Source organism: Felis catus, chromosome B3 (genome assembly GCF_018350175.1).
Source record: "Felis catus isolate Fca126 chromosome B3, F.catus_Fca126_mat1.0, whole genome shotgun sequence".
Lineage (NCBI taxonomy): Eukaryota > Metazoa > Chordata > Mammalia > Carnivora > Felidae > Felis > Felis catus.
Window position 1 is genome coordinate 65,912,944 of NC_058373.1, and position 26,228 is coordinate 65,939,171.

A 26,228-nucleotide genomic window follows, 5' to 3' on the forward strand; every position below is an offset into this window, starting at 1 on the left:
GTTCAGCTAGCTGTCACCTGCAAACAGACCTCAGGGCTGGAGAGGGCTGGCAGGCCCTCCCAGGCGAGGTGTGGGCTGTGTTGAGGGTTCACACAGTGGAAAAATACCTGATCTTTCATTCTTTGGGTTTTGACTCATTGTCCAGGTCTGGGCTTTGTGAGTAATTGTTCTGTTTGGTCCCCCTCTAGATACAACGAGAGTAAGGCATTCTAGTGAACATAATGCCCTGTAGTTAACCCCATTTCTGACTCAAGTCACCTAGGTTCAAAGACCACTTGACTGACATAGTCCCCATCTTTGTAATTGGTGAGAGAAACAGACCATTTGACTTATTTCTTTAGGTAAAAATAATACCACTGATAGGATTATGGTTATGATGGTAAGTATGACTAACAGCAGCTAGCACTTACTTAACCATCACTATGTGCCAGCTACTCTTCTGAGCTTTGTCTGCATTATCTTGTTTACTTTTTATTTTGGGGAGAGCACAAGCAGGGGAGGCGGAGAGAGAGGGGGACAGAGGATCTGAAGCCAGCTCTCCCTGACATGCTGAGAGCAGTGAGCCTGATGTGGGGCTCAACTCATGAACCACGAGATCATGACCTGAGCCGAAGTCGGATGCTCAACTGACTGAACCATCCAGGAGTCCCCTTCATTAGCTCATTAAAAAGAAAAAAAAAAAGAAAAAGAAAAAGAAAAAAAAAAAACAAGCAACAAAGACTTTAATGTTTATTTTTGAGAGACAGAGTATGAGCAGGGTAGGAGCTGAGAGGAGACACAGAATCCAAACCAGGCTCCAGGCTCCAACCTATCAGGACAGAGCCTGACGTGGGGCTTGAACCACCAAACCGTGAGACCATGACCTGAGCCGAAGTCAGACACTTAACCAATTGAGCCACGCAGTGCCCCTTCATTATCTCACGTAGAACAAAAGCTTTGTGTAGCTACCATTAGTGCTTTTATTTTCATAGTTAGAAAACTATTACAGGGCTCTGCTAACCTGTTAATAATGACCATGAAGAGTATTAACACTTGAATACTTTGTGTCCAAACGCTGTACTAACCACTTCATACACATTTCATTTAATATGTGCAATTAACTGATGATGTAGGAAATACTAACAGTGACATTTTACAAACGAGAAACTAAAGATGTGGAGAGGGGACTACCTCCTCACACAAGGAGATAAAGTGCCAAAGTGGCCAAGATGCCAGCCCAGATCTGTCCCATGCCGTGCTCCCTCTGTGAATAGCTATGCTACACTGTGGTACAAGCTTGGGACGCTCCTACATACTTTTTCAAATACGTAAGAAATACGTAAGAAACATTACATCATTCCAACCCCCTTCCCATCACAGTCTAGTTAAGCTCCTATAGGTGTAGTTTCACTACAAATGTTTTACTACAGGACTCTTCATGTAGAAGTCCTTCTATAAAATGCAGAAGCTGCAAGGTGATCTTCATGCACCTCCCAGTTTGAACTTTCGAGGTCTTAGCTGTCTATCTAGGAAGCAGACAGAATAGCCTTTGTATCCTGGAGTCAATACAGATTTGAGAATAAAGCTTCACAACACTTTAATTTGTGTGTGTTCATTATTGTCCCATTACAAAAATTCTACCTAATAGAAGAATAAAGAAACTTCTGCAACCCTTGTTCTCCCGTCCCCAACCCACGAATGGATAGATTTATATCTAGAGGTCTGGAAATAAACCCAGTAACACAAAGAAAACTGGATCATTCAGGTACTCATCAAGACAGCTCTAGGAAGTACTCTACTCCATGTGACCCAGGGAGAAAGCTTAAAATGAAGCATGAGTAAACGAGAGTCAGACGTCTCTTACATTTTTAACTAGGCTCGATGCTTCTCTGAGTCAGAAAGCAGGAAAGGTCACTTCACAGTCATTCCTGCCCTTAAAAAGAAAGGCTGATCAGCGTGATATGACCAGGAGAGACTACTTCAAAAGACACTCGACAAAAAACCGAGGTGATGTCAGTGACTCAAGTTGTCTTTAAATATGGGCTCCTGTTCTCCAGGACATGGCACTGTTGTGCCTATTTTCACAGTTAGGCCTCAGGTTACACGACAAACGGGCTGTACACACACCAATTTCAGGGCAGGGTCTTGAGGCTTCTGTGGACTTGGTCCTCAACTTTTTCCTATGAGAAAAAGAGCACTGTGCAGCGTTTCACCAGATTTAATAGTTCATCTTTGTAACAAATGGTTTTATTATTTATGAAGAGATAGAACAGAAAGGAACAAATGAGCTTTATTAACTAGTATTGCAAGGCTCTGGAGAGATGATAAACTCCTGACTTAGAAAACAAGTGATGGTTGCTGTTTGCAGTTGCCCTAAAACACACACACACACACACACACACACACACACACACACACACACACACACCCTTCTGGGGTTTCAAGGCTGGCCCTTCAAGCAGATGGGGACCACACAATGGATCCTCAGGAAACTGAGGGCAAGTACCAGTTTCTAAGGGTGGCCAGTCCCTTTGTCTTCTTGTGGTTGATGAAGCTGCTTTATCAGACAATTGTAGGAAAGAAATAGGACTAAGGACAGATTTTTTTTTTTTTTTTTTTTTTTTTTTTTTAAGTAACAGGTGAAAGATCATGTGAGTGTGGATAATTGCAGGGCTAGATTCAGAGGACAGGACATGAGTTAGTGAACTCTGGTTCTATCTTCAGCTGATGGTGGGCAGAAAACTTAAAAGTTATTGGACATATCTGATCCTCAAAAATGCGGTATTTTGATTAGACAGTTGAGGAAACAGAGGCTCTCAGACATCAAGTGACTTGTTTAAGACCACACATGAGCAACTCACGGTGTCTCTGCAGACACCCTCTCCCACCTCCCTGTCCGGTGTTCCTGTCCCCATGCACCCCTAGCCTCCTTTTTGTCCTCACTGAAGAACACAGAGGATATCACCTTCTGCCTTCCTGAAAAGGATGTCCTGTTCCAGGAATGCAGAGAGGACAGGATCACAGTCAGTCTTCCAGGGGGGCTCTCAGTAGTCAGGGAGCCAAGGGGGTTAAAAAGTAGTATGAGGAGGGGGTCCTGTGGTAGCCCAGAGAAAATCAGGCAAGGTCCAGGGCAGAGATGAGGCGACCTACAGAGTAGGTCTTGAAATCGAGGCTAAGAAAAGATTCCTCCAGTGGAGAGACAGGCACGTGCAGACAGAGCGCTGAGACAAAGCATGGAGGTTTTTGGAGCAGCACAGAGGTCAGAAAAAGCAAAGACTGTGGGCATGGCAGAAGACAGAGCTGGAAAAGGCAGGTGGCAGGGGCGCTGCCGAGGGCCAGAGGGGCACGTCTAGCTGACCAAGGCGTTTTGAGGGCCGAGGGGATGACACGCGAGCCCATTCCCACCAATCCCATGTTGCCTGCACACCAGCCCTCTGCCCCAGGGTGATCCTCTTTCTTGAAACCCAAATACCCCGGGCTATGTTTCTGTGTGGAATTTCTGAGCTAAATATTTACTTTTGTGGGGCCAACGTATCTACCACAGCTCACTTATTTGGGGGTAAACACATTAAAGAAAAGTATACATTAAAACAAATCTTTCCCCCTCCACCCACATTTCCACTCCATATAGGAAAAAAAAAAAAAAAAAAAAAAAAAAAGACTGCCATTCAAAAAAGAAAAAAAAGAACAAAAAAAACTCTTAAAACCATACTGAGAGCTCAACTTTCCGGAGTCTTTGGGACAGAGTATGTGTATGTAAACAGTCACAGCTCTACTCCATGGGGTTCCTCCAATTTGTATTCTTTGAGAAGTCAGCCGGGATGAGGGGACTGGCTGACAGTTTCCTTAGTGACTTACACACCAACCTTATTTTAGTTAACAGGAGGCATTAGCTAAGTTTTATGAAGATAAGGACTTCCACGAGTGAGTTCCCTTCCGGTTGCTTTCCGATTGAAAGCAAGACAAGGGAGAGCCTCAACGGAACGTGTAGTTTTACTTTACAAACTCCGGGCCTCAAGGTTGGCCCCACAAAGGCCACTGGGGCTGGTGCTGTGGTTTGATTCCATTGAGTTGAAAGCAATCTGTCAGTGTGGAGAGGAGTTACGGAGATTATTTTAAACATTTAGCTAAGCTTGTGACTGTCTTCTTTTAGAGGCATTCCTGGCTGCAAACTGCCTCATCCTGGGTGACATAAGACAAGCTATTGAATGAGGTTAGACTGAGGTCCCTGCTGTAGTCAGAGAGCTGGTCCACTCATGTGGCCATTAGCTGATTAATAGGTGTTTATTTTTAGGGCTTGAACTCACAGGCCGTATTAAGGCCGACGCAAGACAGTATTTGAAGTAACCTGTGAGTGCCTCAAGCTTGCAAAAGGCCATACACTTTTTGTGCAATTGTTGTTCTAGCTCAAGTCCTGGTAAAATTTAAGGCCAAAGACAGAAAACCCCATCCCTTTCCATTATAAATGGGGGCCACTGTAAAAATAGATCCATAGCACTATTCAAAGAAACATCTGGTCAAAGAAAATTATGACCAAGTAGTGCTGGCAATGGGTGGGACCCAAACTTTCATTCAATGCTGGATACTAAATAACCAAAATTCCTATTTTTTAATGAGGTATTTACGACTACAGATACATGCTATAAACATGCTATAGAACATATTTGGATTTATACAATTTACCTGGATTTATAGCACTTGAGATTCTATGGGATTCAGAAGCAAAATGGCAAAGTGAACTGGTCTCTCATTGCCAAACGCTAAATTTAAAAGATGTTACAATTTACCTATTTGTATTTAAGGTTTCTCTCTTCCACAGAATGTTCCATGAAAGCAGTATCTTGTCTACTGGATCATTACCTCTCATTTAACAATGTATGGCAGGCACACACACTGAATAAATGTTTGTTGAGTAAGTGAATGACAGGTAGAAAAGTTATGCAGAGTATCTTTGCACCACTGTTTTGCTTAGGTCTGGTCTAGATCTTGAACCTAATGGCATATACAGGATGGGCCGAGTGGTTTAAAAACCAGTGCTATTACTTGCTTTACTTAATCATTTGCCTTTGTTTATTTCAAGAGCCTTCCTACTTCCCCAAGCACTAGAGCCATTGTTTTCAACTGGCATAGTCAAAGGGAAGTCACTGCTTTTCACACTTTACATTTTTTCCTCTCACGAGTTTGCTGGGATAGTTCTGCAAGAAAATGTGCCTGGGACTTTTCAAGTTTAAATTTATCATCTCAACCTTTGTGGTGTGTATGTAATATTACAACACTGGCATGGCTTCCTTACCTTTCAGTTAACACAAATCCACGTCTAGCCAGATTTCTGAAGGACAGCAACCCCGAGAAAGATGTATTTGGAATTTAGGACTGGGAAAGATTGCTGGCAAGAGTCCTGATTCCTTGCCAAAGTCTGCTTGAGGCTGCAGATCAAGGTGCTATTTTATTTAGACTTCACAGACACTGAAGATCTCAAGAGACCCAAAGTCCAGTCTGTAAAGTTGTTACATCCACAATCTGATCAGCTAGGCTCCTAACGGGGACACATATGGCAATTTACCACTGCGATTTCCACAGGGAAGCAACCCTTGTGCCTTCTGTCTATTTTCATGATATATCCAACACAGATCAATCACCCTGAGCTCCTGACACATTTATAACGCCCTTTAGGCTTATTTATGGACCAAGCGAAGGTTTTACAGAAACAGACTACAGTCACATTTGAAAGAATTCTTTCATCTCAAAGATTATGCACTGGATAATCTAGACTGGATCTCTCCTTGGGAGGACTAGGAGTCCCCATGTCATATTTCCAAGACTTAAACTCAAATGCTTTCAGATGGTCAGATGCTCTCTTAAGCTCTCCAGCATGAGATTAGACATTTCAGAAGATGGGTATAATCACTTTCAGGAGGAAGAAGGTATCACGTGTGGGGCATAATGTTAAGATGAAGCCTTTTAGAATTTGATATTCAGACTTTATGTTAACCATCTCTCAAGTGAAAACAAAGAGTTCTGTTATTGAAGCTGTATTTGTCAGGAATAATGTCATGCATTCAGCAAATAAAAAATGTCATAGTCTATCAGCAAAAGTTATTTTGTACCTTCATTTTGCTCAGATTATTTACAAACTTTAAAGAAATACATAGCATGAAAAACAAAATGGTCCAAGATTTAGGGTACATATTTCCTCGATGTCCTTTTTTTTTTTTATTGAAGTGGTTAGTATAATCTGGTAAGATTTTATTTTTTTAAAATGTTTCTATATCTCTTCTAACGGATTGAACATAATTAGCTCAAGAAAATGGTTTGCAATTTTGGAACCTTTTGGGGTTGGGGGGGGTCAGTTTCTTCAGGCAACTGTACACAAATTATCTAGACTGAAATCACAGTAATTATCCAGGGAATTGAGGCCCTAGGGACAGACAGTGGAGTAGATTTTGGACTGTTGCAGCCTCTTCTTTCCTCACATTTTGGGAAACAAGGGAAAGGCACAGAGTTTTATTTTGCTAACTGGGTAAGGCTGAAAGGAAGAAAGCTCTGGGTTAAAGAGACAAATAACTAAGTTATAAACGTACTTTGGTGTTTTTTCTCCCCAACATGAGAAAACAGTGGCATACATTCACACAGATTTTATACTTTGTAAAAGAGATACTCATCTGTTATTTAAAAGGATGAGGTATTTAGGAAAGCTAAGTGAATTAACCCAAGACTTCAGGCAAGATGCTCAAGTTAGAACTGAGGTCTGCTGACTTCTTACCCAGCGATGACAGAGGAACCCTAGAAGGTTCTGTTGCACTGTTTTACCCTACAGGCCCTATTACATTTCTCACTTTTCCAGTTGAGTTAGAAATGAGTCCCCATATTGTGCATCTCTTCCGTTACACGAGAGTAAGAGATTCAGTATTATTAATCAGTGTTTCAATGCCACAGATTTAATTGCTAAGCATTATTAAAATACATTCAAGTAATAATTTTGTTTTGAAACTAATGGAGATATTTTACATTTTGATGCCATCACCTCTGACAAGCTATTTCTCACTTTTTATCTACAAACCTTTAAATTCTATAAAATGGGATTTTTGTCAGGCAACCTACAACATCCAAAAGTAACATTAATTTTTATCTGTCAAGTTGTGCTAATTAGAGTTTAAAAAAATTTAAAAAATCATGTCTGAGTTCAGACTATTGAACTTTTTTTTTAATGTAATTATCATTATGTTTCTCTTTAAATGCGGGGCAACGTTTTTCCTTTTCAGGTAGGTAAAAGCATATTGGCCTTAGTCCAATTTAATAACTGCAAGTTGTATAATTCCCATCACGAGATATGAATATAATCATGCTCCTAGTTTATGCGGAGATACCACATAGGTTATAGATGTTACCTGACGTTGGTCTTTTCTGATCCCTACAGCTACACATTGGAAATGAAATTAAAAGGACCTGTAACATTTTTCAAACCAACAGAAATCAGTCCTGAAGTGACAGAACAGATGGTATCTACAGTACAATTAAAATCTAATTGTTTCAGAATAAAAGGTATAATATGTATATTATGACAGTTCTATAAGAATATAGTAACTTATTTAATATTAACCTGATAGATTATGGGAGTTCATGTAGATTCATTATGATCTGAAACCCTTCTGGATATAGGAGATGGGATATCCCAATAATAAGAGACTGTAACTTTTTAAATTACATGCAAGTGATGACAGATCTTTTTTAGATGTTCATTTATTTTTGAGAGAGACAGGGTGAAAGTGGCGAAGGGACAGAAAGAGGATCTGAAGCAGGCTCTGTGCTGACAGCTGAGAGCTCGACCTGGGGCTCAAACTCACAAACCGTGAGATCATGCCCTGTGCCAAAGTTAGCCACTTAAATGACCTAGCCATCCAGGTGTCCCAAGTGATGACGGATTTTGAAGAGGTGCCAGAGTAGGCAGGTTAATAGGTAAAAATACCTGCCTTGGGATGACAAACAAGTGGTTCTTATAATCTCTGCATCAATCTCAATAGTACACTATCCTCACTAATGAAAATGAAAATGTGGATTCAGAGTATGAAGTGACAGCTACTCATTATTGCACTGTAACTTTTGAAAAGCTACCACAGTTCAGTGGTATTGATGGGGGAAGAGAACAGAGGGTTGACAGTGGGGGAGATCTCACTGAAGAGGGGACAGCTCTATTTGGATTTGAAGAGTAAGGAGGACGTAAGATGGAAAAGGATGAAAAGGTAAGGACAAGGGTGAAGATAAGAATAGTGCGTCTGGCACTTAGGGGCTTTCTTGAAGACGAAGTCTGAAAATCAGTACAGTGGGCAATTAAAAGAAGGAGTCTGGAACTCAAGAAAAAGATCTGAACTGATGATACACATTTGGAAGCTACATCGAAGACGGCCCTGTTGTCAAGATTTGCTTAGAGAAATGAAGAGAGATGGGGTCTAAGGATGGAAACGTGGGGCAGAGAATATCAGGGGCCGGCAGAGGAAGGGGAACCAGTAAAGATTGCACAGCCTGAGAGGCATCAACAGGGTAAGGAAGAGAGGTGGGCACGAGTGGAATGTCAGAGTCAAGGGGTGGGATTAACAGTGTCAAAGACAGCCAAGCATTCAGACAAGAGAAGGACCAAGGCATCCATCTCTGCCGGGTGTGACAGTGGCACTGCAGGTAGCAGTTCAGGTCTAGAGGTACAGACATGTGGGGAGTGGAGAGCCGTGTGCAGACGACTCTTTGAAGACATCTGGTGGCACAGGAGAGAGCAGAAGGACAAGGAGAGCAGGTTGGAGGTAGGGATTGGATATACTGGTGGACTATATACTGGGGTCTAGCGTGATCCCCGATAGCATGAAACAAGTGACCTTCTGGGAGTTGTGTCCATGGGCCCCGTCAGAAGGACACTGGATAAGAAGCTTATGATAGCAGTAAAAGTAAAAACCAGAAGGTGTCACAACGTGATGGATTCACTGAGAGGGAGTACATTATACACCGTGGACAAATGACTCCAACTTTGAAATCTAAAGATCTAGCATCGTTTCAGATTTTTTTTTAATTTAAAAAAAAGGTAAGTAGTGCTCTTATAAGCAGAAGAACATAACCCAATTTGTACCCATGACTCAACTATGGCTACAGTATGGTGAATTCACAGGATTGAAAATCTAGGTATGACGTTACTTTAAAAATATGTGCCTTCAGCTTTGTTGCCTTAAACTGTCATTAAAAGTGAAATACTTTATATCAAGGAGGTACATGCTTAGCAATATTCGTTGCACTCTGATTTTCTCTTTACAAACACGATCAGCATTTAACTGAAACCTATGGAAAGTCAGGATTAAGTAGCAGTGTATTATATTGACATGGGTTAGAGAGGTCTCCATATTTAGTGTTGCTTGTGGATCTCAATTTAATGTGGTTTTAGGTGGAATTATTAACCTATTAGCTAATATTCTGAAAAGTCTTTCACAGATGTCTGTGAAACCAGTGAGTAGCATAGGTTTAGCTGTTTAGATGGGATGAAGGGTGCCAAACAAACAGATCATAACCAATAAAAGGTTCCATTAAGCTTTGGATGAGCAATTTTTCCACTACAATAAATCTTGGGTTTAAGAATCAGGATGTAATCACCAATTCTTTTTGTGAAAAACGTTTGAGCTCCTGAGAGACGCTCAGCTTCCAGTTAGTTATCTGCCAAGGTACTGGGAACACTTTCTCCATGAGCCAGTCACTGAGGAGACTGTTCTCAAGGTGCCAAGTTTAGAACAGTCCCAGGGCCCATCACCAGCTCAGGTTGTGGTCAGCGGCCCTTCTTTAAACTGAAGTAGTCTTGTGAATTTACAGTGTCACTTGTACCTGAATAGGCCTTGTGTCCATTTGCCCTATGGATGTCCTGAGCTAAGTTCTTCTTGTAATACGTGCCTACCCCAGCTTGCTGGATTACAAAGCCACGCACTCCCAGAGGCGACCGGGGTGAAGGTGGGGGTGGGGGGGCTGTCAGTGATCATCTGACTTTCAGATGAACAACCCAAGCCTAGTGGGTCCAAGTGTGTGGCCTGCTCAACGCTGTTTAACAGCAGGTTCTAGAAGAACATCAGAAGGGTTCCTAAAATTAGTGGTCAGCACTACTCAGTGTCTCTTTTGGCAAATTACTCCATTCATAATTTTACTGTGACGGGAAGCCAAGTATATGAGAACAGCCTTAGCTCTTCAGTGATTGACGTATGGATATTTTCCCTTGGCTGGTTCAACAGCCTGGAACTTCCTCGATGTAAATGTTAAATCACTCACACCATTCTTAGAAATACACAAAAGAGGGGGTGCCTGGGTGGCTCAGTCGATTAAGCGTGTGACTCCTGATTTCGGTTCAGGTCAAAATCTCAGTTTTGTGAGTTCTAGGCACGCATCAGGGGCTCTGTGCTTCGGATTCTCTCTCTCTGCCCCTGCCCGCTCACACTCTCTCTCTCAAAATAAACTGTAAAAAACAAAAATCAGAGGGGCCCCTTTTGGTCAAACTGTACAAAAGCCAACTAAGCCTTATAGGGCAGCACTCTGACACTTGGAACCAACTTTACAGATCATTCAGAAAGATAACTTTAGTACTTCTTAGCCGTAAGATGGGTTATCAGTACTTGGTGGCTGGAAAATTTCACACTTGCAGTACGAGAAAATCAGCAGGGGAACGGTTACGGAAATGAAGGCTACAGGACTGCCAGACTATTTCTGCAAGAGTAGAATTGTCAGGCAACAAGTTTACAGGACTGAAGGAACAAAATGGAGGGGAAGGGAGCATCAAACACACGAAAAGATTGAGAAGGAACGGAAGGATTTAACTTACAGTTAAAAGAAAAGGGGTGGGGACTGGAGAACTCAACTTCCCAGCATTAAGTCGAGATCCAACAAAATTCCAACAACAAGTTTTTCAGAAACATTGGAGATTTCAGCCACAGAATCAGAGATTCTTCTTCACTGCTGCAAAGCAAATATCAGGGCAACTGGGAAATTTTGAGCAGACATTCTTAAGCAAACAAGGGCAGAAAGACCAGTGATATTGGATCTATTTTTACCCGTATATACAGTCCAAATTGCATTCTACGAATATGGCAAGAAATTTAAACATGAAGCTCTTCACAAACGCTTTAAGCGAGGACTGCTTGCTAAACTCTGATGCCCCCGTCCCCGAAACAACGGACATAACTGCCTAAATGTCCCAGCTCACCACCGCCACATGTGGTTACCACCAATCCCCCCTCCACTGGCCGCCTCAGCCAGCACCTCCACCCTCAGCCCTATAGCAAGACCCCCCAATCCCCCACTTCCAGCTAAGTGCCAGGCACTCTGCCAGGCGTTTTGCATACTTTATCTCCCATCTTTATGTGAGAGCTATTTTTGATCCACATTTTCCAGCGAATTCCAACTTCTATTTCCCAAATGTTCACTATATGTTCACGTGAATCAAGGCTCGGAGGCTCCAGCTCTGCCTCCGAAGTCTATGCCTCGTCGAAACAAGTCAACACTTTAAAATCATGCCACAATTGAAGAATAATGAACATTTTGAGGCTAAGTGAAAGGAATTGCCACCAACTAATTGGGAGAAAGGTAGGAGTAAGGCATTCCCATTTTGACAAAAATGTGTAACTACTGGATCCTTGGCATGTAAGAGTTTGATCTTAGACTTCTAGGAGAGAATTAGACAATGTACAAATTATACACAGGAACTTGCAAAAAAAACTTCTCAACAGTATAAAAAAAAGGCTTCCCCAATCCCAACATATGTTTTTACACAAATCTGCATGCTCCAATTAAATCAGCTGAACTGCTGGTGTGCGGCTGGACCGCCTTAATCATCTTTGTAAGTACAATGTACAATTTGTGGTCTGATTTCTAGCAAGAAAAGTGCACCTAATTTTGGCTCTCCCCATACTTAAACCTATTTTAGAAAATTAGAATCTAACCATAGCTTTACACAGTCTTAAAAAAGAAAAACTGTATGCAGCTGCTGACAGGTCATTGATGTTGTAATACTCGGGAGTACCCGAGGAGAGATTTTATAGTATTATCCCAATGAATGGCATAAAAGAGACTTGGATTTTAAAAATTCATCTCCACTTGTCAAACATTATTAGGAAAGGAGGGAAAAATGGAGATTTCTTGGGACGATCTGACACAATGGCATGTTTTTCCGGTCCACCATGTCTGGCTGGCAGAACTCTTTTCTTCTCTGGTGTAATAAACAACTGTTTAGTACAATGCCATCTTTGGAACAAGGCAAGTTTTATGTTCTTTTTTAAGCTCTTGGCTCAAGAGAACAGTCTTATGGGAAATGGCTATTGTGTTTACTGTTATTTGATGATGAAATGTCATCTGACTAAAATACTTCTGTAATAAATTATTCCATTCAATAAAGCCATCAATAGTTTGGCTGGTTTAAAAATGCAATTTGCATTATAATGCATTGAGAAATCCCTGATGAAACACTCCTGTATATATTAGTTCAGATCAACACATGCACAAGTGTGCTTTGCTCGGGCTCTCCTTCAGGCTTAAGAGTTGTTTGTAACTTAAAATATGATAAAAATTCACAATCTCGAGACATCATTACCATTTCACAGCTTCGTACAGAATCACTCTCAAGAATGAAAATGCTCAAGTATTAACGTAGAGAGTGATGACCGGCTAGACTTGAGTTAGCAGTATTAAAATACCGTTTCCGTCCATCCTCTCATAAAATGTAAACAGCTGCTACTTCATCACATTTTTGCTGACCTAATACAACAGCTCCACCCACCCACTCACTTTCGTGTGCAGTCAAATCTCCTCCGTGTGGTTTTTGTCAGACCACTAGCTTTTTTTTATGGTGGTGTTCATCATCACATGCATTTGGTCTATAAACTGAGTGATTAGAATTACTTTCATTTTGGGAATTTTTCAGTGTCCGTTAAAATAACTGCAGACATCCCCCAAAAGCCACGGTTGGTAGTTATTGGCCTTGTAAAAGAAAACAAGCTCCTATTTCTTAATTAGTCTGGTGGTGACTAGGACTACTTCTGGGAGAGGAATCCCTGTTGAAGGAAAACCGTGTATACTGGCCAACACTCTGCTAACACAAATTGAAAAATATTTTCCTCTAAGGAGAAAGCCTTTGGAGGAAACAAGAAGCCATTCTTCTAAGGAGCAATGTCGCCCAGGTGCCCTTAGGAACACGGGATAGTGTTGAGTGTGCCACCTCCCTCACTGTGTAAAATGTGGCAGGGTCCCAGCCTCTGTCTATGAAGTCCTCTGGTGCCTGAGATCCCTGTGGAGACAGGGACTGGATCTTAGGGGTCCTTGTGTTCAGAGAGCCAAGCACAGGGCCCAACAGTTTGGTGCCCAATAAATATACATGGATGAAGACACAAAGGAGTCACTGATCTGAAGTTTCTGATAATTCAGACTATAGTTCTAACGGGTCAGTGTTCCCAATCTCGTTGTGGTATCACAACTCCTGGTCGTGTATTCCAGCTGCTCTCAGTGTCTTGATAGGGCTGAAATGAGTATCTGTGCTGTAGCTCTTGTTACCGTCTCATTTTCAATCAAGCAGGGACACGTTTCAGTAGTTTGAAAAGCAATGGACTCCAAATATGCACTGGGCGTACCTATTTCTTTAGATGCATGTGCCATGAACTAACGGTTTATTCAGCATATTAGAACAAGTGCTCAAATAGTAATCTGAAGTTCTGGACTCCAGGTCTGACCTGACTCTAACTGGCTATGTGATACTGGGTAAGGCTCAGAGATTTTTTGGGTCCTTTCCTCTGTCAACAAGAAGGTTGTACTAGATGATCTATCAAGTCCCTCTTGGTCCTAGTATTTTTAATTTCTATTACTATTTGTATTTCTATAAGCCAAAATGAATGCTAGAGTACAATTTTCGAAAACCAAAAAGGAGTCTAAAAAAATGAGGTGTCTGCCTTCTCAAAAAACTTCAACTCCCAGTTGTAACATATACTTAAACCTGACGGAATCCATGTGCCATTTACTAGACTATTCCTTCTTTTAGGTCAAGCAAGACCTAGCGATTTGTATTTATTGGGTAGCATCGGTTTCATGGACTCTTTGAATTTTATGTACAATTTCGCATACAGTTTCAGAAGTGCAAAGTTCATAGTTTTAATTGATACTTAACTCATGATTTTAGGAAGCTCAGCCTAAATCATAGTCTAATGCCCTTAACTGCTGTTAATGGACCTACATTGGAATCCTAGGTGAGACACTAATTCTGAGCTTGAGCATGTCTCTGTTCTCTTTTCGGTAAAACGGGAGTAGCATCTACCCTAAAGAGGATTATCAAGACTAATAGATTATACATAGAATTTATGTATATAAAATCACTAGTCCAGAAGCCACATCATACCAAGTGCCTAATAAGTAACATACATTTTGCTTTTTGCTTTAGCAAATGGAGTTAATTATAACTCAATTTAAGTCATCATGGTTGTTCACTGCTGAGAATCAAACTAAGTTACTAGGGGTGGGGAGGATTCCTTTTCAAGATGGACAAAGTTGGGGTGGAAGTATGTGTCTAAATATGGGAGCTTGTAAAGGAATCCACCTGTTTAATCCTGTTTGATAGGATCGTAACCATAATAATTAATACAATTATACCCTAAGTGATTGCAGCCATTGGCTGAACCAACAGTTTAAAACAATTCAACATGCTTGATCATTTTGGTTTACATAGGTCTCATTTTGATGAGGTTTTCTGACTCTTCTGAGTGAGCTAATGGGATTTTCTCATCCAACCATTTGTTGGCATCATGAACTCACTTAGACTTAAGGGGGCTACGTGAGATGGTTTCTGAAGTCCCTTCTAGTTCTAAGACTCTGAGTCTCTTCTGAATCAGAGGGAAATCTTTAAAGGACAGATATCTCGGGTCTCAAGTTGGCACACAGCCCTCTCACGTCTTAATTCAGTAGGCAATGGGGTGCTATAAGGTATAGGAAATTGAGACTCGCTCTCCATTTGGAACCATTCTAAGCACAAGTGCCTGTGAGAGTTCTGGATCCAAGACAAAACTTGTTTACGCTTCAAGAGAAGGGAGTGAGGAATGCTGCTGATACTCAGTACAGTATGACCAAAACATAAATGAGACTGGCTACCATATGCCACTCAGGGAAGCAGTCTGCTTCACTGGCCCACCTTCAGAGCACAGTCTCACTATCCGATATACTAACTTAGTTGGGTGGTTTCTTCTATAGCATCCTTCCCCTCCCAAACTCTTTGGGAAAGAGCCTAAAATTTTGCAGTCTGCTGGGCCTGAGGCCCAGGGGTCGAGTAAGCTGGGCAGTTAGTGAGCAGTTGAGATTTGAACTTGCGTCCAATATTCTTTCCACTATAGCAGTGGTACCCAAATCATCAATGGAGAATACCAGACTGTTAGTTTTATCAGAAATGACTGGGGGAAGGGGGGGGGGGAGCAGAGAAAAATGTGTATTTCTAGGTCTTAGATCCAGACAGTCTAACTTAGGTTTGAAGAAGTTTTGGGATCTGTATTTTAAACAAGCCTCTCTGTTAATTCTGATGTGCAGCAGGGTTTGAGAACCACGGGGTTTCTGCTTTGGGCCACAGTCTCTAGGAAAGGCTTTCTGGAGGGAGATTTTCACATTGAAAAAACAATGCGGACTTAAACGTAGAGTGGGTTGTGAGATGGCCTTTAATGAAGAGTCTGGCTTGTTTGTAAGAGAGGAAGACAATGGTCCCAGCTAGTGCAGCTCTGTGAGGGAGGAGTGAAGGGATCCATCTAAAAATCAGATCGCATGCAAGTTCAGTGTTCGGGACTCTCACGAATCGGTAGCCCTGTGTCGAGAAGGATTCTGAAGCAGGGAGTGGTGGCATAGAGCCACACAGCCAACATGCCAAATTTAAATACGGAACCTTATTTTAAAATGACAACATATGGTGTATTTTATAGTCCATCAAGATTGGCTTTGTTTAAATTGAATAGAAGATAAAAATAAGACGAATAGTAAAATTTAATTATCTCCTCCAAATTTTACTTGGCCCCTACAACTCTGTTTTTAATTATAGCTTCATGACTTTACCTGAATTCCTCAAGTGCAAATGCTTTCTTTTAAAATTTATTTTCATCCTATCTTTAGTGCAATGCAGAAAAGGAATCTTAAATATTTATTTCGGCATTTTCTGTCTTTATTGGTTTTGTAAACCACTGAAATCGTGGAGTGTACTTTGCGCAGATTCCATATGCAATAAATCAACTGGAGGACAGACTACAATGTACACCACTTACGGAGTGAATCACTATAGCTAAAAATATAACTTCTTTCCCTCCCACCCCTGAAACCTGCCAACATCCAAACAACTACAAAATTGCCTGCTAAAGAGATGCGTACTATATTCCAAGATAAATATATACAAATTAAGCTGAAAAACCTCAAGGTGTTATTAATTCTCCAACATTTCACAATCAAGTCTCATAGATACTATTTCCCTCGGATGAATGCAAGAGAGGAATAGAATGATCGCAGAGGACATGAATGTGGAAAGGAGGCTTTGTAACATGTCTTAAAGGCAAAACAGAAGGAAAAGTGGGCAGCTGGGGATGAACAGGCAGACAACCACAAAAAGGAGTATCAGACTCCATGAAACATTCTTAGTGACAAGGGCCTCTACTTCCCTCCACTTCTTCGAGCTGCTTCCCAGGCTGGTCTCAGGCCTCTCTCGTTTCCATGCCCCCCCCCCCCCCCACCAGTCTGAGACATCTGTGGGAGTCAGGAGCTTCAGAACGTCTTAACAACACTGGGCACCAGGCTAGGGAAAGCGGACTGAAGAAGCCAACAACCTAGAAGAAGTCCATCTAAGAGTGGCAGAGGTCTTACTGTCAGTCCCAGCCAGGCCTGTGATCACTGGGCACCTGGTTTTCAAGATTAGGTTTCTGGGCACGCTCAACACCGTATTCTCTCTACAAGGGGCTGCAACATTCTAAAAATCCAGCCAGGGACTTCAGTGACCTCCCCAGTATACTTAATTGGTTCATCAAGCCATACTCTTTCCAATCACCTTGAGAAAAAAAATCTTAAGACTTAGACCTAATGTCTCGAACAGAGCACAATGAGTGTTTTCTGAATGTTGATTAGAGGTCTGCATGGTGGGCAGTGGCTGGTCTTGGTAGATAGTTAGCAAGTTAGCAAGATAGTTACTTCAATATGAAGTATTTAATATTAGGTGCCTGAGGAATCCAGGCTGGAAAGAGGGAAAGAACTACTGTTTTCAGAGAGATCTAAAAAGCAACAAAGAGTAGCTCAAGAAGGCTTGTCCAACAAAAAGTGAGCCAAAGTGAGAAAGGAGTTTGGCTGGTTGTGAAGGTGTAGGGACTTACTTAGTAACTGAGTTATTTAGAAATTTAGAAATTATCTAGAAATAATTTAAGCACAGGGGTGACTGGGTGGCTCAGTCGGTTAGATGTTGGACTCTCAATTTTGGCTCAGGCCATGATCTGACAGTTCGTGGGATTGAGCCTTGGATCAGGCTTTGTGAGGATAGCTGTGAAGCCTGCTTGGGATTCTCTCTCCCGCCCTCTCTCTGCCCCTCCCCACCACAGGTACTGTCTCTCTCACTCTCAAGTGAAAAAAAAAATTAAAATAATTTAAGCACATCTATTTTTTTTTCTCCTGTCACTAATTCTGGCCACAATTATGACAATATTTATATTCTGTTCACACTTAGGGTTCAGTACACATTACTGACTGACCTATCAAATACTCAGTAAATTAAACCCCATAAAAAATGTGCCTATCGATAAAAATGAAGATAATGGTGATCCCTGATTTTTTTTTCCCCTCTTTTGGTAATTATCAAATTCAGAGTAACCTTTGATATTATAAAGTCAAAGTCGGAAGTTTGGCATCAAAATGGACATACGAAGATAAAAAGCAATTCGTGAAGGTGTTTCGAAATTCTATGTTGATAAATGTTAATCGGAAATTTAAGACTTATTTCCAAACGAAAGGGAATTGGCAAAATAACCTCATGTCTTAGAAAAGGTTCAAAACGGCTCTAAGATTTAGATTTCACACAAGGCAAAGAAGAGCTCACTACATTGGGGCGATTGGCAACCACTTTTAATTAAAATGAACTCATTTTATCTTTTATTTGAGCCAAGAATATTCCTCCTGAAGGCTCTTTGCTGCCTTTCCCCACTTTGAAAGCACGTTCTGGGCTGGGATTTATAAATGTCACATGAAATGAGTTTAGGTAAGTGAACAAGCATACTGCAGAAACAATGTTATGACAGGAACAACAATCCTTTTAACATTAAGAATAATTGTATCTTCAAGACTACAGCATGTATTTCTACATACCTATGTACTGGCATTGGACAAGCACACTGATGAAGAATTTACAGAGTTCCAGAAGGGCAGGGACTTTTCACTCCCCACTTCACTCAAGCCCCTGTGCCTAGAGCAACGTAGACATTCAGCGAGGACCTAGTGAATAAGTCAATGAAGGACTTGGAGTCCCTTCTAGTGCGTCCAGACCACTACTCCTCATGCCCTGGTCCATTCACCGCCACTGCTGTGCCAGGAATCAGAGACCTGGGCATGATGGATGTCCCTGGCAGACCCGGAGTATCTCAAGTAAGACTGCTCAGCAGTCAGAGGCATCAAAAGCTCCTCAGGAGAACGTGAACTGACAGAATTGAACAACAAGAAAACCCCACCTATTCTTAGACTGTAGTGTTTAGTCTGTCTCGTTAGGAGTTTGATGGGAATTTCATGGAGAATTAAACAGTGCATTTTGAAGAAATGAAATTCTTCAAAGTCCTATTGAAGCCAAATACTTAGGGGAGTTAAAAGAAGTCAAATTTCTAAAAGCAGTTTATTGGTCTTTCCACACATGGATTTTCATAATATGGTTCCATTAATTGACAAAATAGCTCTTATCAACTGAATGAAATGAATGAGAAAATGAAGTAATTCGAGGAGGAAACCAAAGGAAAATATATAAAAATATATAATATATATATTTATATATTTTTTTATATATTTCTATTTTATATATTTTATACATATAAATATATTTATATATTTTATATATATTTATATAAAGTATATAAAAAAGGGACGTAAAATTGTAGTTTTCCATAAATGTCAAAATACCATACTTATAAATCTGGAAAACAGATACGATGCTTCCCATGGTGCAGCTTACACGTTGCTGTGGTTTCAACCTGGTGGCAGGTGAAACTTGGAAACCGTGCCTGTTATATTTCGTTGCTATTGGACTAAGACCTTGGCAGAAAAAACACCCCCCTTCTGGTTTGAAAATAAAGATACATCAAAACTCTCGAGTTGAAAGGTTAAGTGTACGCTCTGTGTAGTTGATAAATGCAGGCCTAATTTAATCAGGGGCCGTCGTGGGCACTGCTGCCCTGACCCAGGCTTCTGGTTTCCATGTGGGTAAGATCTAACCAAGATGTAGGCTCTAGGCCTTTGACCTATCCGAGACCTTGTCCGGGCCAGCCGAGGGTTCTGGTTAACAGCCGGGGAACCAGAAGCTCAAATCAGGAACATGTGCACGCTGCTAACACAACACATGGCTCCAAAATTAAAAGGCAACATGATCGAGTGCTTCGGGATATTTTAACAACTAGGAGAGAGATTACGGCTAGATAAAACTGGGCTTTCGGGGTCACTCCTGCTCATTCATGTTTCTCCCCGTTTCTTTCGACTAGACAAATTTAATTTTATTGTATTCCTTAAGAATTTGCTAGAAAAACACAAGTTTGGCCAGTTGTTTCATGGTTGATTGATCTTGGGGAAATGGGGATGTTGTAAGGTTTCTCTGTGACATGTGTCACCTATTAGATAGTTAGCTTTTTCTATTTCCAACTGAGCCAAACCAAATTAATTAGAAAGAGGTTTGAATTACAAGCTAAATACAATGAAAAGTAATAAAAACAGAAAATGACATTTAGGTCATCAATAATATTCCTGGGGTAATTCGGCATTGATTTTGCTTGCTTTCTATGATAAAGAGCTTTACAAGTTGTCGAACTAACAGTTTAACCCTGGTTGTTACAGTAGTTACAACTGCAGGCGTCAAGAGCACAAATTTGATAATGGGCAGATTTATTTTCTTTTTGGTTCACACTTGGTTTCTTTGGGAATCAGTACTAGGAGAAGATGGCCCGAGTTACCACGCACCTGAGGAAGCCTACACATCACCGTTCTTGTTCGATTCAATCTTATCAACAAAATTACACTCAAAAGCAGGTGCCCGATTCAGGTGAGAGAGAGGAGCGAGCGAGGAGCGAGAGAGGAGACACCGCTCCTACTAGTATATTAGTATTTTTTTTCTTCCTCCATCAGTCAGGAAAAAAAAACTAGATTGTGACCATCTTAGCCAAGGAGTCCTTCTACTCTTCAAATTTTAGTTTTTGCTAAGTGAGAAGCTCTTGGTTCAGTTTTGCAATGCCTGAGGTCCATGCAAACCAATGTTTTGAGTTATTTTAAAGATTTTGGTACAGGAAAAACTATAGTGCAAAGACTTGCCCTCCAAATAGCTAAAATTTGCAATTGGAAAAAAAAAAAAAAAACAAGGGAAGGTACAGGTTTTATTTTGTAAGCATTTCCAGTTAATGCTTGGAAAAAGTATTTGAGGGCGTCTGGGGACCTTTCACTTAAATTTAAATCCCGTATCTTCAGCTGTCTTAGGGGTTTGATTGTGAAGTCCCTGCCCACCCCCCCCCCCCATTCTTATCAGTTAGTGGCTCGCAGGTGCCTGGGGCTGTGGTAAGGAGCCCCCTGTATCCAGGTCCTCAAGTGGGATCCTCTCTGGCTCCCAGTACTGTTAGTAGCCATCTACAAAGACCACAAGAAGCCATCTTTTCCCAGCTCAACCTCAGGATGTGCCATGCCAAACCATGTTTCTGGGGTTTAGGAAGTGGCTCTTGCAGGTGCCAAGGCCTGGAAACCGTGCCAAGTGGCACAATAACCACCACTTGGCAGAGTTCTCACACCACCTCAGAGCAGCAGCTGGGATCGCAGGAGTGCCTTCAGCTTCTGAAGGTGTTTCTCTCCCTGGACAGACAGGCTGAAAGGCTTCAGTGCCGAGTGGATTTTGATACTAGACTATTTATCTACCCTCCAAAGAGGTCCATGTCAGAGGGGAGAAGTCCAAGCTTCTTGTCATGGCTTATGACGTTTATAGGATCTTGCTTCCCCGAAAATTCCATTCTACCACTTTCTCATCCAGCCTAACAGTATCAGATGCGGTTTTCTGTGCTAGTTTTTCTAATACTTCCATACTCTGGCTTTTGTTCTTTATTTTTACGCCTAGAATTACTTCATCCCATAATAGGCTAAGGCTGAGTCTAGTGATCTCTTGACAACCCTAATGCCCCATCTGTTATGTCAGAATCAGAAGTGTGGCTAACCCCAGATCTAGTGCTGGGCTATCCAATATGATAGCCACTAACTAAATGTACTATCAAAGTCAAAATTAAAATTACAATGAAAATTAAAAATTCACTTCTCAGTTGTGCTGGCCACATCCAAACTCAATAGCCTTATGTGGTTGTCTTACTGGAAAGTACAGATAGAAACCATTTCCCATCATTGCAGAATGTTCTTTTGAACCCTGCAGGTCTAGAGAGTAAGGGGTTGACAGACTGTCCCATGTACTGCGGGACTAAGAGCCCTCCATCCTGAAAAACTCTTGAAGCCAAGTGTTCTTGATGAGGGTGGAGAGAAATCTCAGTTCTCAGTATTTGCTTGGCCCTAGTTCACTAGATCCCTATTGGATTATAGGGTCAGAAGTTGAAAGGACCCTTACAGAACATCACGACCACATCTGGGAACTTATTTTTCCACCTGAACCCAGAGAACAGCATGAAGAATGATGCACTTCTTGATTCTAAGCCTGCCTGAACATTAGCAGATGAAATAAATAGGTCTAGGATTACAATGCAGAAGAGAGGAGAGCACGGATTATTACCATTGAGACCATACTGCTAATATGGTTGGGTTGTTTCCAACAGCACTTTTGGATTATGTAGGCTTCTCTTACCTATCTTAGGAATCAACCCACTCTTTAAAAACAGTATCTTTAACAAAACGAAGGAGGGGGGGGAAGGCAAATGAGGAAACCTACTCTTTATGGAGAACAACCTGATGATTATCAGAGGAGAGGTGGGTGGGTGGGAGTGATGCGTTAAACAGGTGATGGGGATTAAGGAGAGTAATTGTGATGAGCATCAGGTGTTCTGTAACTGATAATCACTACGTTCTACTCCTCAAACTAGTATCATACTGTAGGTTAAGCTGGAATTTAATATTGACAAAGAGAGAGAATGTGATTGAGGGAGGGTCCATGAAAGAGGGAGACATGGAATCCGAAGCAGGTTCCAGGCTCTGAGCTGTCAGCACAGAGCCTAGTGTGGGGTTCAAACCCACAAGACATGAAATCATGACCTGAGCCAAAGTCAGACACTTAACTGAGCCACCCAGGCACCCCTAACTAGCTGGCATTTAACTTAAAAACTTGGGGGAAAAGAGTAAAAAACGAAATAAAACCCAAAGCACCATCTTCAAATAACTGACTTCCTCTTGGAACGCCATCTCTTTGGAATTTGGAGATACAATCAAATGAGGTCAAAACATGATGCTACCAAAATTTAGAGAGAAGATTGGAAAGGCCACTCAGCGAAACTATACAAATCAGTTCCGGTATTCCTTCAACATACACTTCTCAGGGCCTCACTGTGCCCCGCTCAGTGCCGGCCACAGATGCAATGGGGGTGAAGATTGAGTTGGTTCTTGCTCAGATAAGCGTCATCACCTGTCAGCATAACTCAAACTAAGACACAACTGGAAAATGGACTATCCGTGGAGTGAGGCTACTGCCCTAGAGGAGGGTAGATCTTCAGAGAGGCAAAACTAGAGTAATGTAACAAAGCCAAGGTACACAATCCTTGACCTGAAACCCTTGACCCAGATGGCTTTGAGAATTAAACTGAACAGAATTAGAAGTTTATGTATTATCCTCTAAGTTATACCCGTAGTGGGGAACACAGCAGTCCTCTGTCGACTAACCTATTAATATTTCTGAAGGGAAAAAGGACTTTTTGAAGGGAGAGGATGTTCCTAAATAAAGCCTTTATGAGTTCTGATCAAGTCTAACTGCCAAATGCGGCGCTGCCTTATTTAAAAAAAGAGTATCAGTCTTGAAAACCTTTGGGATCCCGGGGTTGCAGGTAAGAAACTGTATATAGTTGTCTTAAAAATACGTGTGACCAAGAGGGTAACTGTTACTATAGAATTTAGGATAAGAGCCAACGGATGTCTCCAGTTCTGTTCTGGAAATCGAGTACTTTCATTCTGTTGAGAGAAAACAGCTGGGTGGCCTCTCCCTACAGCATTGGCTCCTCTGCCATGGGGCATCAGAATCGGCTGGGAGCTTTACAAATCCTTGCCCGGGCCATACTTCAGATCACGCAAAGCAGAATGTCTGACGGGAGGACAGAGTATCAGTGTAGGTGTATGTACGTCAGAGTTTTACTTTTTCAATTGGGGTTATCAACATACAATAAGGGCCACCTGGATGGCTCAGTCAGGTAAGCGTCTGACTCTTGATTTTGGCTCAGGTCAGGATCTCCTGGTTTGTGAGTTTGAACCTCCCATCAGGCTCTGTGCTGACAGTGCAGGGCCTGTTTGGGATTCTCTCTCGCCCTCTCTCTGCCCATCTCCTACTCAGTCCCTCCCTCTTAAAGTAAGCCAACTTTAAAAAAATATATACATACAGTAAGGACCACGGAATGCAAAGATCTCAAGTAACCACAACCCAGAACAAGGTATCTAATACCCCAGGTTCCCTTCTCTGTCCCTTTCACCCCATGTCCTCCCCCAGAGGGGACTCCTCTTGTGATTTCTGATTAGCAGCGAGGTGTTGAGCTCAATCAGGACTTTACAGTTCCAGTTCTCGGATAGAAACTGCTCATTGGTATCACTAGGGAGTTTTAATTGGCACTAGCACGGGAGGGGGGGTTCCACCCCAGAGATACCGATTTATAATTGAAGCAGCATTTTAAGTTTTTGAGAGAGAGAGAGAGAGAGAGAGAGAGAGAGAGAGAGAGAGAGAGAGAGAGAGAGAGAGAGAGAGAGAGAATATGAATCCTAAGCAAGGCTCTGTGCTGTCAGCATTGAGCCGGAGTCTGGGCTGGATCTCACCAACCAGGAGATCATGACTGGAGCCAAAATCAAGAGTCAGATGCATAACTAACTGAGCCACCCAAGCGCCCCATAGGCAGCAGCATTTTTATAGCTATCAGGAGACTCTAATATGAAGCAGTTGGAGAACCACTGCTTTAGTGACTAGAACGAAGTTAAGAATCATCAGAAAAAGGTTGCCTTTGGCAGGGAGTAAAGACCATTTCCACTTTCTCCCCACCCTCCCTCCCCCTCCTCTTACTCTCCCTCCTTCTCATCCCGTTTTTTTCTTCCCTCCCTTTTCTTATCAAGCCACAATTGCTACTACAGATACGAGAAGCAGGTTAAGTTCCCCTGCCCAAATGCCGTTTTTCTCCCTTTCTCATTTTTCAGAAAAAATAATTTTTAGAAAGGATAGAAAGAGGGAAAGATGAGAGAAACAGAAAAGGAAATTAAAGCAATCCGAGTGGGGGAGAGACACACGGCTTGAAGGGGAAAGAAATAAGGGAGAGAAAAGAAAACGTGGTCTCTCCCGACAAAGCTGACTTCACCCTGTATGTTCATCATACAAGGAGCCGGTAGGACAAAAAGCTTTAAACACTGCTGCTGGGCACCCCACTGTATCAGTTGCCTGTAACTTATTTACCCCAGCATTTCCCAGACCTCACAGAGAAGAAAACCTCCCCCCAGCGTTCTCATGTTCTTGGAGAGCAGCAAAGCATTTCGGGTGAGAGGCTGGTTCTTAAATAGATGGCTTGACGCCCCGCCCAACCCATCACGTATGTATAGAGAGATCCTATTGGTTTTGTTCCTCTGAAGGATCCTGATATATACGTTACGCTTCAGGAGATAATGCATTCATACACATCACCTGCTGAGCACACACTCACATCAGCTACAATTTTTAGGGCAGTGTGGAGTTTATTAAGGTTTATCCGGAAGGGCTCAGGAATGATTTTTAACTATACACTGGGATGTAATCTCCATCTCTCCTCCAACCTTTGTAAACTTTCTTCATCACAGGTGTCAAGCCAGTTCTAATTCACTTTGCCACAGACATGGAAGATAATCAGGGCTAGAACAGCTACGTGGGTAGTTAGAGGTGTATAGCAGGATTTGGGAAACCCCTTTATTCTAGACTCTGGGTCTCCTCCCCTTGGTTGCCACAGACACCTTTGCTCTTTTCTCATCTCCTCTTTGTTTTTTTTTTTTTTTGTTTTTTTTTTTTTAATATTTATAAGAGAGAGAGAGAATCCCAAACTGTCAGCACAGAGCCTGATACGGGGCTCCCACTCACGAACGGTGAGATCATGACGTGAAACGAAACAAACCAAGAGTCAGATGCTGAACACCTGAGCCACCCAGGTGCCCCACCTCTTTGCTATTTGACCCCTACCCTAGCCAATAGTCTGAATGCTGCTTGATGTCTTTTCCCCGGGGCTTGACCATTTCCATCCCGGGAGTGAACACGATGGTGGCTCTGAATCACCCATCACTCTAATCACTGACCAAAGTTGCTGACGTACATATTCTTGTAGCCACTTATGGCAAACCCATTTGCCACACAAGCAGGGGAAACTGGGGAAGAAGCAGCTTCGTGCACTTCTGACTGGCCTTTCCAAATAAAACTTCTCCTTTGTTCGTTCCCAGAAGGGCCGGTCAGAGGCAAGAGACTGGAGGGGGACGGCTTCATTTGGGAGCAGGAACCCTAGCAGCTAGTCTACCTCAATTTTTCCCCCCAGAGAGTTTGGAAAGGTCTGTGCATTGTGGGGATTGGCTTATTGTCTAATTCCCTTATTTACCAAATGAAGACAGTGAGGCCCAGAAAAGAGGTCTGGTGAAGACAGCAACCAAATGCAGGGTCCAGTGCTTTCCTCCAGCATACCACACAGCCATTCACAGATCAGGCAGTGACTAGGTAGAGTAACAGGACTGAAGAGTTCTCTCCTTCACCATGAAACTACTAACAACCACACAAGCCAACACTCTCTCTACCTTCCTCTGGCCATCCGTGAAATCTATAAGCCCCTGGATGTGGGCTCATGGGG

General features: G+C 42.0%; 1 protein-coding gene across 12 annotated transcripts in view; it reads right to left on the reverse strand.

Annotated features, from left to right (window-relative positions):
- CB3H15orf41 (chromosome B3 C15orf41 homolog) overlaps positions 1-26,228 on the reverse strand; it is a 296,333-nt gene that overhangs the window by 97,500 nt on the left and 172,605 nt on the right. The window contains exon 11 of one of the 12 annotated variants that reach the window (XM_045059578.1): positions 10,814-10,947. The exons of the other annotated variants lie outside the window; for them this stretch is intronic. Within the exon in view, the coding sequence (XP_044915513.1) occupies positions 10,860-10,947 (88 nt within the window). The 3' untranslated portion in view covers positions 10,814-10,859. The remainder of the gene's footprint in view (positions 1-10,813; positions 10,948-26,228) is intronic. 12 annotated transcript variants of the gene reach the window in all.